General features: G+C 33.0%; 3 protein-coding genes and 1 long non-coding RNA gene across 4 annotated transcripts in view; 2 read left to right on the top strand and 2 right to left on the bottom strand.

Annotated features, from left to right (window-relative positions):
• LOC109545126 overlaps positions 1-3,498 on the bottom strand; it is a 42,901-nt gene extending 39,403 nt beyond the window's left edge. The window contains exon 1 of the long non-coding RNA XR_007281845.1: positions 3,150-3,498. This is a non-coding gene — a long non-coding RNA (uncharacterized LOC109545126). The remainder of the gene's footprint in view (positions 1-3,149) is intronic.
• On the top strand, positions 516-1,551 carry LOC109545120 (NADH dehydrogenase [ubiquinone] 1 alpha subcomplex subunit 8). Its single transcript, XM_019915617.2, has 3 exons — positions 516-743; positions 800-975; positions 1,242-1,551. The coding sequence occupies exons 1-3, from the start codon at positions 615-617 to the stop codon at positions 1,462-1,464; spliced, it is 528 nt and encodes a 175-aa protein (XP_019771176.1). The 5' UTR covers positions 516-614; the 3' UTR covers positions 1,465-1,551.
• Positions 3,499-4,192: 694 nt separating the features above from the next.
• Positions 4,193-4,925, top strand: LOC109545124 (FMRFamide-related neuropeptides). The gene is made up of 3 exons (XM_019915623.2): positions 4,193-4,292; positions 4,528-4,678; positions 4,754-4,925. The coding sequence occupies exons 2-3, from the start codon at positions 4,531-4,533 to the stop codon at positions 4,840-4,842; spliced, it is 237 nt and encodes a 78-aa protein (XP_019771182.1). The 5' UTR covers positions 4,193-4,292; positions 4,528-4,530; the 3' UTR covers positions 4,843-4,925.
• Positions 4,926-4,998: 73 nt separating this feature from the next.
• LOC109545118 (steroidogenic acute regulatory protein-like) lies at positions 4,999-14,487 on the bottom strand. Its single transcript, XM_048667792.1, has 9 exons — positions 14,178-14,487; positions 13,871-14,043; positions 13,264-13,422; positions 12,855-12,908; positions 12,386-12,518; positions 12,096-12,271; positions 7,874-8,023; positions 5,964-6,244; positions 4,999-5,812 (listed from the first exon to the last, which is right to left on the bottom strand). Exons 1-9 carry the CDS (start codon positions 14,263-14,265, stop codon positions 5,611-5,613), a joined length of 1,416 nt encoding a protein of 471 aa, XP_048523749.1. The 5' UTR covers positions 14,266-14,487; the 3' UTR covers positions 4,999-5,610.
• Between the last annotated feature and the right edge of the window lie 13 nt (positions 14,488-14,500).

The raw sequence follows: 14,500 nt of genomic DNA, 5'->3' as shown, positions 1-14,500 counted from the left end.
TGAGTCAGTCATTGTCATTGAACTGACTAGTTTATCGAAATGACACGAAAATTCTCGAGCTTTAACTTAAAATATATGGCGGTTTGGACGGATTCTTTCAATCTGTTTTTTACTAAAATAAATAAAATATATTTTACTCGGTTGTCTAATTTTGCTTTTCGGTCACCAGCACAGTTGCCATATTCCAAGAAATTTCAAAAAAATTCAAATTATCGACACTCGTGACTAACGGTAGCCCCAATTTCGTAGGCGTGAATCTTGACAACTCTGGCCCCGGTAAATGGCCGTTAAGTATCTTTGTAAAATAAATTGAAGGACCATATTTAAATAAATTACATTAAGTTTCCTAAATAGTATTGGAAAGAGAAATTTTAGTCCTTAAACTTTTACAAAAATACTTCACTGCCCTCAATGTAAATTTTCAAACTGCGCGCCATTCTCCGGGACAGAGCTGTCAACGTCCTTGCATGTTAAATATCTGGGCTACCGCTAGACGCGAGTATTATCGACGAAAGCAATATCGATCAGACTAATGAAGCGTTAAAAATATGTTGGCAACAGTGGGCCAAGGCCATTGATTCTCCTACGGAAAAATTTTCTATTCAAATTAAAAAATGACCATCACAGACGAAACAATATTACCCACCGATGAAGAATTGACGGTCCAAGAAGTGAATATATCAGGCCCACTTTTGAAAGCAGGAGCTTTTCATTTGGGAAAAACTTGCGAGTATGAAAATAATGTAAGGTTAAGTGTTACCTAATCATTTTTCAAAACAATTTTGTAAATGATTTTTAGGAATTCATGTTATGTCGCAAAGAATTAAAAGATCCCCGACAATGTCTGAACGAGGGCAAGGCCGTTACTAACTGCTCGCTTAATTTTTTTCGGCAAATTAAGAGAACTTGTGCTGACGAATTCACCCAGTATGCCTACTGTCTTGATAAATCTAGCCCTGATCAGAAGTTAATACCGTAGGTATCAATAATCTAAATTGTAAGTTTGTATAAGACCCAAAGTGAACAAAGCCGGGTGGAGAACCACAAAGAAATATCAAAATGCAATGCAAATGTCAAAAGTAAAACCGAATTGAAAGACAATAGCTAATTCTACAACATATATGTAGTGATATGTACCTCCTTAGCAGTTGTACATATCTATGTATACCTAGTTGTATTCTAGAAGTGATCTTCTGTTTAATTAATATCTGTCGATATTAATGTTAATTTTCTATTTTCAGATGCAGGAAGACGCAGGCCGTTTTCGACAAATGCGTAAAAGACAACCTGGGCCTTGATAGGCCACCTTTCGACTACTTCGGCAGGGTGCATGTTCATCAAACAGCTCGTCCAAAGCCCCCAGTGGAGGGTCCGGCTGTTTATCCAGACGCAACTCCTGGACTTCCAGAGGATGTAGAGAAGCCACCAGCAAAATACGGATCACGTTACTTGTTCATGTGGTAATTTCCGACTCAATCAAGCAAATTGTATGTTGGCTACCGCAGATTCTTAGTATATTTGTTATAATAAAGTGACTTTAGTTCAACTAAACTGAACTAGTTTTATTTCACCTTATTTGTTGGTACAATTAGCAATCTAATTTTTTTACTATAACTTGGGAAGTTACCTGGCGGCTTCCTAACAAGAAAACCTTTTGTGGTAATACAAATGTTGTTTTATATATATGTATATAAATAATCTTTATTTCCTACAGAAAAAGGTTATATACCCAATCGGTATTTCTGCCCTGTTGTTTTATTATATTTAAGAATTAATTCTTAAATACCTCATACTCGTACAAAAGGGTTTACGATAAATAGAGCAGTAACTGTAAAGTGCGCCCAAATTCCGGACCAGAAAACGTTTTAATATATTGCGAGACAAATTGACGAAATATCAAAGAAATATAATTCGAGATAGCAATTAGAACAAACATTAACAAAAAGCGTAACAGTTGACTAAAGGGTTCAGCTTGGGATACTGAGCTGAAGTCTAGATTTTCTAAAAAAAATTAAAATCTTAATGTGTTAAACTTAAATAATTYGATATTGATAAGTTACTCCGTAAGCGCAAATGTGCAGAAAATACAGAATTTTTATGTTTAAGTCCGTTTTTTAAATAAAAAACTTCGAAGAAATTAATGTATTTGTAAATGCAAAAAATAAAAATCGAATCCAATTAGAAGGTAGAAAGAGGCTATAAAGGAGATACAAGAGGTTAAAATAAAATCAGCTAGTAGTAGAAAAAATGTAAATGATTTGCACAGGAGATAACAAAAATACGAAGAATTATTAACGAACCAAGAGTCATTCTTAATATTTTCACGCATTAAAAAAAGCAATGCCATGTTAATCACGCCAATTTATGTAAAGTGTTGATTCTAAAATTTGTGAAAATCGATAAAAGCGTTTAGATATTATTTGGAAAAACGATATTAATTTGAGGAAAAATGAAGACGCATTGGATATAGAGAAGTTTCCTTAGATCGTCTTATTTACGGGTAAGTAATTTGTCGTTAAACGTTAAAAAATTCGGGAAACACCCTCTGTGTACWRGGTGATTCAAAAGTTTTGAATCACCGAAATGAAAATTTTTTACCCACGACACTGGTAAAGTGATAAGAAAGTTGGTTTCTGATGCGTTTATTTTTTTAGTACCTTTACAATGACGATGGAAATTTTGAAAGAAGTAGTGCCGGATAAGCATATCCAACGTCCCTTGTGTCGTTGTTAGCTCTAAAAGCCTGTAAAATGTATTAAAATATTCCAAGCGGTTTTCTAAACATAAATATAAATAAATGTAGCTTGTTTAATGACAACTTTAACTTTCTGTAGATCGAAAACTAAGAGATTTATTACTATGGTTCACTTCGGAAAAATTAATAGAACTACGTGTACCTACTGCAATACCTGCTGCAAAAGAAATTCCGAAAAAAGAAAAGCTTCAACTTTCCAAACACCGTGTATATATGTATAAAAATACTCTTAAATCCCTAAATTTCAGCCAAAAGTATGATTTCACCCGGTAATCATACATACGCAAATGTACTGAATTAAAAAAAATACCATTAATTGACTTGGTCTTAGCTATGTCTAATACCATTGCCGTAAAATAAATAATTATAAAAAAAATGTATTAAGTTATCTTACCAAAAAAGTCTACTATTTTCCTAAAATAATACACCAAAGTCAGAGTCACTACACATCACATTTTACAGTTACTTCGAAAAGTTGACGACTATTCGAAACCATTCTCAAAAAACCGCGTAAAAAAAAGACAAAAGTACAAAATCATTTTCACCAGCTCATCTTAAAACTGACCGAAACCGGCGATTTATCAGTTTAATAAAACCCATATAACCACTTTATCTGGAACATCAGTTTTTTTACACTTGTTTATAATATTGGGTATTTTGCCAGTTGATAATAAAGCAGCGGTTCAACACTGCAAAATCAGACGCGAATAATTGTTTTCAGCGATTTTCTCAGTCAAATTTTTTATTAACAAAACAAATTCGACATAGTAAGTAGGTAAATATAAGAACTACTACTTTGCATATGGTCGAACCAATAAATTACTAATTACAGCAAATATCGCTTTGTAAGAAAGCTGAAATAATGTTTATATTTTATTAAGTAAAAAAATTATAAAGTAAAGCCCAGAGTTTACAAGAGTTTCCAGAGCTTGACACATTGATTTTTATTATGAACAGGAGTCGGCAAGTGTTTTGATTCCCTCTTGAAAACATTAGCTTGCAATATTTTTATATTTGTCAACGCTTTAATCGATTGGTAAAAATTTGCAAACAATTCTCATTGACAAAAAATAGTAGTTTTCGATACAAGGGTGAAAAGTGTCAATCCGTCAGGAGTTCGAAAAACGAATTTTATAAAAATATATGCTCGAAAAATATAAAATTATTTTTTATTCGAAGGAAGCAAAAACTGTAATTTTTCGCTCCGAGGCCATGATCATAAAGAAATCTAATCTCAATGATGATGAAGAAGAAAAATGGTCTAATATCTGCAAAAATGAATTAAAACCGATAATGTGGAACGCCACAAGCCAGAAAACCTTAGGGAAATACACAGCACGCTATAGTCTAAAACACAGCGTTATTAGATTACCTGTCTCTATTCTCCACTAAATGGATCTCATATTGACTTATAAACGAATCACTCGCATGAACTTGTGGGTATAAAACAACGATTCGGTGTGGACAGAATCCAGTCACAACTCGTGCTTCGTAAAGAAACAACATTAAGTTTAGAGCAGCTATTTGCAACAAATACGTAAGTATTCTACTACTTGATCAATAATAAATATTTAAAAAAACAAGTTTTTCATCGTACGTTAAGCTTCTTAAATTGCGGAGGAATAAATTCTGTTACAAATCAAAAGATTTTTGCGATAAAAGAAAAAAATCTGATTTAAACGAATCGGTTTTTTTTTCCAAAAAATCAGTAATTCTACTTACTCTGTAGTAGCAGTAGTATATTTGTATAATTATTCAGCATATTCCTATAGAATATGGCCCTAAAAGTATTCTACACCAAACTGGCCATTGTCCTAATTGCATCGACCATTTTGCTAATGATGTCGCCTGCCAATGCTACCTTTAGGAAGCCTCCATTCAACGGATCCATTTTTGGAAAAAGATCCGGAAGCATTAACACTGGTAAGAAATAGTGGCATCTACAATTAAAAGGCAAAAAAATGTTTTTTTATATTTTACTTAAAAACGGATTTTTAGAGTACGACCCTGCAGGAAAAGCATTATCTGCTATGTGTGAGATTGCAAGCGAAGCGTGTTCCTCCTGGTTTCCATCTCAAGAAAAGTAAAATGCCAAATGATCTAGACACAATTAACTGCAACCTATAATTTTATATTAATGTAACAAATTATTAAAGTATTTTAAAAATTCCTTGTTCCTTGCATCTTTGAACACCTTACCTGGAAGATCCGGATAGGATATTGGAAATTAAACATTTATCGGCTCTATTCAGATTCATTATAATTGTTTTAAATCTCTCCGAAGTGCTAACTATTTAATTTCATCACAGTCATTTTTGTAAGAATGAATAGCAATATAATAATACAAAGCCGGTCACTTACACCTATGAATTCTATATGTTAACTTGCAGAAGTTCAATCAACAAAAGTTTAACATGCTTCTAATTGATCTTAAAAATAGACTTGTATAAAAAGTTACGCTTATCCTGTAAACGATAAATGCTGATTAATGGGAACTGAACAGAATACCTATATACTAATGCAAAAAATTGTTACGCAGACAAATGTCACCTTAAAAAATAGTTTATGTGTACATGTCCAGAAAACTCCTGTTTTTACGAGACAAAATAAAACCATAAGGGTGGCTCCAAATGTCGGTAATTGGATATTTTTCAGATTGCATCTCATAGAGATTATAATCCAGCCTCGAACGGCTCAATGGCAAATAATTGTGAGAAAAATAAAAGCACCTGATTTTTGGAAAAGTTGTGAAGACTAGGATATAATAAAATAATGGAAAACTTAATGGATTACTATACGGAATTAAACATAGAATAAAACATTTCACTAATATTACTTGTTATTGCTCAGTCGTTTCATTTTGTTTCTCCTGTTAAACTATTGATATGGGTTTTGAGATTCTGAGCAAAACCCATCATCATGCTCCATATTTGTCTGTCTAGGATAGTCTTGGGTACTCTTACTTTCAAGTGCGGATTTATTATCCAAGTGAAACGACATTTGTCGTTCTCACCATCGATACACTCAAGTATGTAACCCCCGACTCCATTTTCACCCCTAAAAATTTAACGGATCGATTTATTAATATTTCCTTAGAACGGAATATTTTGGTCTTCATATAATAGATACAATTAATTATAAGTATGCAGATACTGCGTACAGCTGGCCATTCAGAACTAGCTGTGGACATTTTGTTCGAAGCACCTACCTAACGTATTTATTATTAGGTGGTAACTGTGGGTAGTCGCATTTTACACAGCATAAAACGTAGGCGTTCTCTATACGAGCCCACTGCCGGAGATTGACAAAGTCTCTACTGCTCACTATACCACCAGCTCCATTTTCGGAAACTTGGTAAGTGATATCGGTAAATTCATCAATCGCCTGCACTTTTTGGGATTCCTTTACTGTAGGGTTCCAGTTTGGTAGATTGGCAACGCGAAAGTATAATTCATCCAATATATATCTGGGACTCGCATCTATTTGTGTCTGGAAAAACATATTTATTATTTTATTTACATTTTATTTACATATTTCTTACATTTGTATTTAAACTGCTCAACAAAATAGACGCTTTTCTGACAAATTTCGACTAATTTTCGAACTGGATAAATTCTGATTGCTGGATTGCTGCTCTCAGTTGTTAAGATCACAGGCATTAAGATGCACTGTATAGATCAAAAAAGATTTTGGGATTCTTTCGATCGTCTCCTTTATTTACACTGGTCTCAAAAAATTACTTTTTAGTCTAGCAGTGATACATTTTTGTCTCTTGAACCGATTTTCGAAATGTAGGGCTCATATTGAAGTCAAAGTGGTGGTTGGCTCTGCGACAAAAAATCATTATACCGGGTTGCATGAATTAAAGAAATATTTGAAAGTAAACTTCACTTTAGTAGAAAGTCTACTAGAATCACAGATTTCTGGGGCAAATTGACCCATTTTTCATGCAACCCTACACTTCGAGATTTCGTCCCAGATTGTCTATGAAGTTTTAACTTCAACATGAGCTCAAAATCGTGAAAATCGATCCAAGAGCACAAAAGTTATCGCTGCAAGACCCAAAAGTGGATTTTTTGAGACCACCCTATAAATAGAAGAGATGATCCAAAAATAAAAAAACAACTTTGGGCTATTTGGTTTATATTCTCACTTTTGACGTTGAAATTCAAAAAACCAATTTTTTCTGCATCCTGTAGAAAATGTATCTGAGGGGCTTAATTTTTACCTTAATTCAAAATAAATTCCTGGGTTCCAGTCAATTTTATTGTTTATCATTTAAAATGTTACAAACACGTTTCGGCGTTTTTCTCCGAAATCATCAGTTTTTCTAAAATATACATTCACAGTCGTCATTAGTTTAAAACAAAAGCTCTGTTAAAATATACATACTAAAATACAAATTACAAACATATTAAAAATATCGTTTGAATCTCTTGGGATTACAGGTGATGAGTCAGGACCATCATGTTCAGGATTTTTTTTTAATTTGTTTTAAACTAATGACGACTGTGAATATATATTTTAGACAAACTGACGATGGTGGAGAAAAACACCGAAACGTATTTGTAACATGGAACCCAGGAATTTCTTTTGTATTAAGTTGAAATACAGTCAGGAAAATATACACAATTAATTTGTAACATAACACGGAAAATTTGACTGCATAACATTAATTTTGTTGAATAGTTCATTTAGTTGTATTTATTGATTTATGATGTGATATACAATACTATATAAATTTTGGATTAATCTACTTAAGAGCAGTTTTCCATTAAACAAATGTTTTCGCATAARCAGTATATTTAAAAAAATACRTTTTCTTTCRAAAACCTTTTTCAYTTTCAAAGTATCATTCTTAAWGTGCGCTATAATTGTTAAACATATTAAAAACTGGAAAGATTGTKATGTTTTTAATAAGCAAAGCAGCTAAACGATTGTTACTGAAATAAAAAAGYACAAGATCCATATKTTYTCGTACACAACAAAAGGTTAATGTTTTATATTATTTTTATKGGAKGCAGTTCTACGRCAGTTTCTGTATTATTTACATTTTGTTTAATGAATTAATATATCTTTCCAGTTCATACTCATTTAAACAATTAATCTTACTCTTACCTCTAGCTTGAAAATAGTTCCAGCTTGGGGATCTTTTCTATCAAAAACTCGACTTTCATTTTGTTGTCGGCGCAATTTCCAATCAGTTTTCTGATATAAGTCCCAAGCAGATTGAAGCGTTCTGGCTCCCAAGTGCTTATAATGTGTTTCCTGCAATAGCAAAAGAAAAAAGATTACACTTTATTCCGACACTCAATAATTTCGCTTACTACAGTTGATTGAAATCACCGTCACTTACCAAATAGCGCATCGTATTTAAAACGAAAAATTTTATTCATATCAAAGGATCTTCAATTGTAGTTGCTACTCTGAACTGAACTGTTATGGAGAATACACCGATTATGATTATACCTGACAAAGAGGGGACTTTTAATGTATTTATATAAACCGAAATCCAAACATCCAAGACACGTTGGCAGCATGAAAAATGTATGACAACTTATACAAAGTTTCGAAAATAAACGCTACGACTTATCGCGAGCAAGGTGACCCACAACCATGGTATGAAATAAGGTCAACGTCCCATCGTCACCTACAAAAGCAGGTATGATTACCAGCGGGAATTATGAAGAATTGCAATAAGACGACTTAAATTACAAGAAACGAAATTGCACCGTCAGGAAGGCTAATGAAAGGAAGCTAGCATGTGTAGTAAACCACAGAAAATTCTATAAAACATACATATAGGGTGGTTTTTTAGTACGAGAGTCCATTATTTCCGTTGGTGTCGAACTTTCAAAAAATAGTTTCATATAAAAGTTGTTGACGCACAAAGTGCGCACATTTWAAAAATATCCTATATGATACAGAGTGTCTCAGAAAAGCGAGGCAAGATCAAACCGTATTTTTTTAAATAGAACTACCCATTTTTTATTAGCTYATGGAATGCAGCTTGAAAGCTGCATATGCACCGTAAATTGTTTTTTTCTCATTTGCGACRTTGGCAGATTATCGCCATTTTAGTAAAATTTTGCTTAAAAACATGGTATCTAAAAATTCATTGTAGAAGCAACAAAAGCACTTAAAGATACAAAAAAATACGTATTTCTAATCACCGCAGATCCGTTAAGAATTCCATTGAAACAAATTATCAATATAATATAATAATAATCAAATTGTAAGGGGGTGTTAACAATGTGGACTTCAATCTAAAACAATTTAACGCAATATATCTTTTGTTTTTCAAATGGAATATACTAATACGTCATTAGATAGACAATTTACAAAGTTACAGATTTGCATTTACCTTTTAAGCTGTGAAGTCAACCTCACCCTGTACAATGTATTGATATTTTGGTTCAATAGAATTCTTAACGGATCTGTGGTGATTGGAAAGATTGAATTGAGAAAGATTGCTTTTTTTGCTTCTACAATGAATTTTTAGATACCATGTTTTTAATCAAAATTTTACTAAAATGGCGATTATCTGCCAACGTCGCAAGTAAGAAAAAAACAATTTACGGTGCATATGCAACGTTTCCAGCTGCATTCCATGAGCTAATGAAAAATGGGTAGTTCTATTTAAAAAAATACACTTTGATCTTGCTTCGCTTTTCTGAGACACTCTGTATCATATAAGATATTTTTTAAATGTGCGCACTTTGTGCGTCAACAACTTTTATATGAAGCTATTTTGCGAAAGTTCAACACCATCGGAAATAATGGACTCTATCGCACTAAAAAACCACCCTGTATATACAGATAATAATTGAAGATATACACCTGCATTGCTATAATAGTTATTTATAAAAATATAAGATAAATTATTTTAAATTCAACATACATGTTCCCATTGTACTCGCAAATTCAACTTTAATGCTATGTTTTCTTTTCTGGAAGATTTAATGTACCTATAGATTAACATATTCATTGAGGTAGAATATTGTTAACAGCGTGCGAGTTAAAATCCGACAGGATTACAAATTGATATTCAATTTTCACTCAATGATAAAATAGATGAATATAAAGTTTTACTGATTTAAATGGCTGAATAGCTGTAGAACATTGTTTAGTACTGGAGATGTTAATTGTTTCACGTCAATAATTTATCAACTGGTTGTTAGCTACGAATTTATCATTAATATGATAATATTTATGTATAGCATAGCTGTTTTGTTTTTGTTTAAATAAATATCCTTCAAAAGAGTTGCTTTATTTGCAGAATACTGTGCAAATATCTAAAACAAAGTTATTTAAAAAATAGTCTATTTGAGTGCTTCTCAACATGCTGTGCTCTTCGCAACATTTCCTGATTTCAGTTATTATACATCAATTGACATACTATTATCTAGTGTTTTATTTTAAAAAATACGCAACCAGTGCTTAAAGAGTACCAGTTTTTCAAATTAAATGCGAACTTTCTATCAAACTATTTTTTGTCTAATGGCTGTAATACAGAATGCTGAAAGCTTGTTTTTTTAACGGACATTTGGCCGTTCCAACACGATTGTTTTACTTGTTTTTGACGCACACTGTTACTGCAATCTGATTCTCCATAGTTTAAAATATACAGGGTGATTCAAAATTGGCGTCATTCCTTTGGAGGTGTTGCCTGGCGGTATTTTAGGAGTACAGAAAAAATATTTAAAAAAATTAATTGTCATTAAAAACTGAGAAATTTGCAAAAGACTATATTAGAAAAACGGCAACAATGTTTTTCAAGGAAATCTGCCTAATTAACATGACGTAAATACCTGTTGCTTCGTAATTATTTTCAACTCGGGTAACCACGGATAAATAGAGAAAGTAACAATAAGACAGACAAGGATAAACGGTAAATTCAACAGGAATCGTTGAATGACGGAACCTATTTCGAAACTCATAACCCAGAATTATTAATTGGTTTACAAAGTACAAAAACATACATTTGAGTCTGTAGCTCCAAACAAGTGCCTGTGTAATCACCTTATTATGCACTCTTCTCGAGCAGCGTCTCGTATTCGGTTAATTTAATCCTGCTCAATTTATACCGGTGTTCAGTAATCCATTGGTTTAATGTGATCTTACATACTTGGTAGGAATGCAGCTGGTATTTATTTGGTGCCTGGGAAAGTGTCAGTTGTTGTGCAATGTTCTGAGTGCCCCTGAAAGGCTCTTCTGCAATTATGTCCAACACTTGTTCCTCTGAGTCTGGGACCCGAACATCTATTGTCGTCCACTATCTTCCTGGAACCACTCTCCGCGTCCTTTGATGGATTGAGTTCTTTTAGCTTCTGCTATGTTACTGAAGCATTTCCCCTGAACTAATCGTATATCCGCAAATTCGTGAAAGGAAATTCAATGTAAGTCACAGTTTGGCAAATTATTGTTATTATTGACAAGAGGCTGTCCACCTGTAACTATCTGTTTATGGGAAAAAACAACATTGCCGCTTTGACTTTTCATCAAAAAATTGTTGAAGAGAACTTTTTTAATATCAGAAGTTTTCGTAATTTGAAGCATAGATCGTAATTTTTCTTTTTGAATGCTTAATTTTCCAATATGTTTCCAATTAAACACTTTCAAAATAACGCTTAATAACGAAGTGGGAGTTCGATTTTCAACTGTTAATATCATCTAGGAATTATCGAAAAAAAAAATTCAATATTTTTCCCGTACCTTCCAAGTGAGCCCCTATTACCCCGTAAAAGGAATGACGCCAATTTTCAATCACCCTGTATATGTGATTTGTATACGAATTGTATGTGATTCTCAGATGTTAACTAAACTGCCACCACCCGAAAGCTCGTTCGAGAGCGTGTTAGGCAAAAATCCGCCGAATAGCCAAAACATAGCACAACCTCAAACCCTACAAACTCCAAAGGAAACATTGATCACGGAAAATAATAAGCTCGTACGGTTGGAGATGCAATCCACGGTTTGACTGACGCGTACCTCTGAACCAACGCTAGCGAAAATGTGCCCCTTAATTTTTCTACACCAAGAGAACTCAGCAAAGAAAAGTAACGGTGAGAGTTTTTGGAGAGTGGAGCCGTGGAATCAGCATCAATTCGGTTATGCCGATTGGACGTTCCTGAGAACTGCGTGTCAGCTCATTAGGCGAAAATGACCTAGTACTGATGCAAGGCTTATTTGCTGGACTGCATCTCTTCTGCGGAATGGCCGCAGAAGCCTACTTGCCGGCCTAAACTTTTTCATACCCCAGCCTTTCATCGTTACCCCGTACAATTTTAAAAATACTCCAAACCAATTCATGTATACAATATGAAATTATGAACATTACCTGGTCAGGTGTTAATTGTTCGGGCGGAATTACCGCATTTTCGGGCTCTTCCTCGTGCAATAAAGAACCTTGAAGTGAACTTCTGGGTGAATAAAAGGTAGTACTTTCCGCATACATTGACGGAACTCCCTGTATAAAGCGTCGAATCAAAGGTGCTCTTTCCGATTCTGTAGCAGCTGAAAGCAAAAAACGTTGTTTATTGTTGTGTTTCCTTTTAATTGCTTCAAATCAAATGTGCCAAAGTAAGAAAAAATTTAGGAGAAGAAATAAAAAAACGTATAAATACATACATATAAGGTACCTATTGGCATGAACTTCTTGAGGAATGACTCTGAAATCTAAAAACCACGCTTCTCCCCATGAAACAATGAACGAAGCCAGAACCAGTAAAACTTCAAAAACTGGTTGAGATGTCTTGGTCCACTACAAAATTATCAGTGGTCCAAAAATGCATATGAATCTCTCATTGCTGAAATATACGGGAAATCCAGAAATTAGTGCGCAACTGATAGTAGGACTTTTTCCTGATATAGAAAACGGTAGGCACAAACTAAGTTTTCGCCCGGTTTCGTTTTTTGAAACAAAATTAGTTTTAGAACATTGCATTTATGGGAAAAAAACTTATTTTGACTCGTAATATGTCGTAATGTGGAGCGAATAGATGCACAATAATTTCCGAATAGCCTGTATAACAAAGTTCAGGAAAATTTGAAGTGTGTTTTTAGAAATAAAGCGATTCAAATAAAAAGAGATACTTACGTCAAAGGCAAACACTTTTCCGATTAGAAAAGCACTGCTCAGTCCTGTTGATAACTAAAATGTAATTAAAATTTACGTAAAAACATGTGATTTTTACTTCACGTAACATTTAAGTCAATTAACAACATAATAATAATAAAAATAAGCGGATACAAATATCAAGTCCTTATACGTTTTACAGAAATATTGTTCGTAAAATGGTAATTAAAAAAAATTTTGTAAGTTAGGATGATCATAAGTTGATCATGTTAAATTCAAACTCTAGAGGCGGAAAATTAGCAAAAAGTTTATATTTTTTCTCCCATTAATATGTTTAATTTAATTATGTTTCTTATCTACAACCTCGATTTTAAAGCAATGAAGCAAGGTTTATAAATTGACACTCTTAACCGATACTATTTATACTTACCGATATAACAATCCAGTGATTTATATACAGTATGGCATAAAATAAGATCAGGAGCAAGAACCTCATGAAAGCCACCAATACGATATCAAAAAGGGATTCGTGTATATTATAGTGCAGAATCTGTTCAATAAATGCATTCACTATATTCTGTCCATTTAACTGAAAATAAAAGAAAATTACGTTCAATTGACATAATATTGTTAACAGAATTTGATAACCGACTTAGTTACGATAAAAGCTGATAAAACTAGTCAAATCGCAAATAAAAATTTAAAAAATGTTCAAATTAGTTAGAAATTACTCAATTTTTAACCAAAATAGCACACTATATTTAAAAAAAAGTCTATTAAAACACAAAGTATTCTAGAAATAGAAATTTGCAAAGTTCCTAGTATAAAAGTATATGTGCACATTTGCATAGCTTTGAGCCAATTTCGTAACTATATATGTATTTTGAAGATTGAGGTTTAAAAAATGTAATAAGAACATATGAATTTATAAAAATGATATGAAGCGAAAGAGAAAATATGCAATTAATAAACACTTGCAGGAGATGGGAGTGTTGATAAATATGGCTTTTAGTGTGAACATTCGAAACGTAACTTACCATAACACAAATAAGCCACATTAGGGATATGAAAAGGAAATCAAAAGTTACAAACAAACAAAAAAATCTTCTAACTGCGGACATCCTTCCATCAAGCCTTTGTCCTGCCAGCAGATCTTCCGATATAATATAATCGTGGATTGATGGAATTGTGTTGACGCTGTACGAATGTGCTGCCATAACATAAACAGAAACAATACAAATAGGTAAGAAATGAAAGTAAACAATAAATAAAATTTTAAATTAAAAAAAAAGTTGGCTGCATCGATTGCAATGCAGCTGATAACTGTATAAAAGTTCGACTTACACATATCAAGAGATGACCGATTGGTTTGATTTTGATAACTGTACTGTCCAGATAGCCCTTCTCGTAAAAGGGGTTCTTGAGAAGTCATATTAAACAAAGAAATAAATATTATAAGTAAAAGACTGTTTATCTTAAGATGCAGCACATATTCTTCAAGATCAGAGGAAATTCATGCCACTTCAAACCTGAAATGATAAGACTGTAAATAGCAAAAACTAGAATGCAAAAATCAAATTTTAATCCAATTTGTTTTGTTTTTGGAACGTCGCTGATAACATGAAACGTCAAGAGGTTTTTCACTTATCCACAGGCCACAGAGTGTA

This window comes from Dendroctonus ponderosae, unplaced genomic scaffold (genome assembly GCF_020466585.1).
Source record: "Dendroctonus ponderosae isolate FM_Combo_2020 unplaced genomic scaffold, Dpon_F_20191213v2 Dpon_F_20191213_6, whole genome shotgun sequence".
NCBI lineage: Eukaryota > Metazoa > Arthropoda > Insecta > Coleoptera > Curculionidae > Dendroctonus > Dendroctonus ponderosae.
This window is presented reverse-complemented; position numbering and strand designations above follow the sequence as displayed.

Excerpts from the sequence above, each read along its gene's own strand:
- LOC109545120 (XM_019915617.2), top strand. The coding sequence starts at position 615 with ATGACCATCACAGACGAAACAATATTACCCACCGATGAAGAATTGACG. Across the intron at positions 744-799 it reads CTTGCGAGTATGAAAATAAT|GAATTCATGTTATGTCGCAA; the intron begins GTAAGGTTAAGT and ends AATGATTTTTAG. Across the intron at positions 976-1,241 it reads CCTGATCAGAAGTTAATACC|ATGCAGGAAGACGCAGGCCG; the intron begins GTAGGTATCAAT and ends TTCTATTTTCAG.
- LOC109545124 (XM_019915623.2), top strand. The coding sequence starts at position 4,531 with ATGGCCCTAAAAGTATTCTACACCAAACTGGCCATTGTCCTAATTGCA. Across the intron at positions 4,679-4,753 it reads ATCCGGAAGCATTAACACTG|AGTACGACCCTGCAGGAAAA; the intron begins GTAAGAAATAGT and ends ACGGATTTTTAG.
- LOC109545118 (XM_048667792.1), bottom strand. The coding sequence starts at position 14,265 with ATGACTTCTCAAGAACCCCTTTTACGAGAAGGGCTATCTGGACAGTAC. Across the intron at positions 14,044-14,177 it reads TCGGTCATCTCTTGATATGT|CACATTCGTACAGCGTCAAC; the intron begins GTAAGTCGAACT and ends ATGTTATGGCAG. Across the intron at positions 12,272-12,385 it reads TGCCAATAGGTACCTTATAT|CTGCTACAGAATCGGAAAGA; the intron begins GTATGTATTTAT and ends TTTTGCTTTCAG.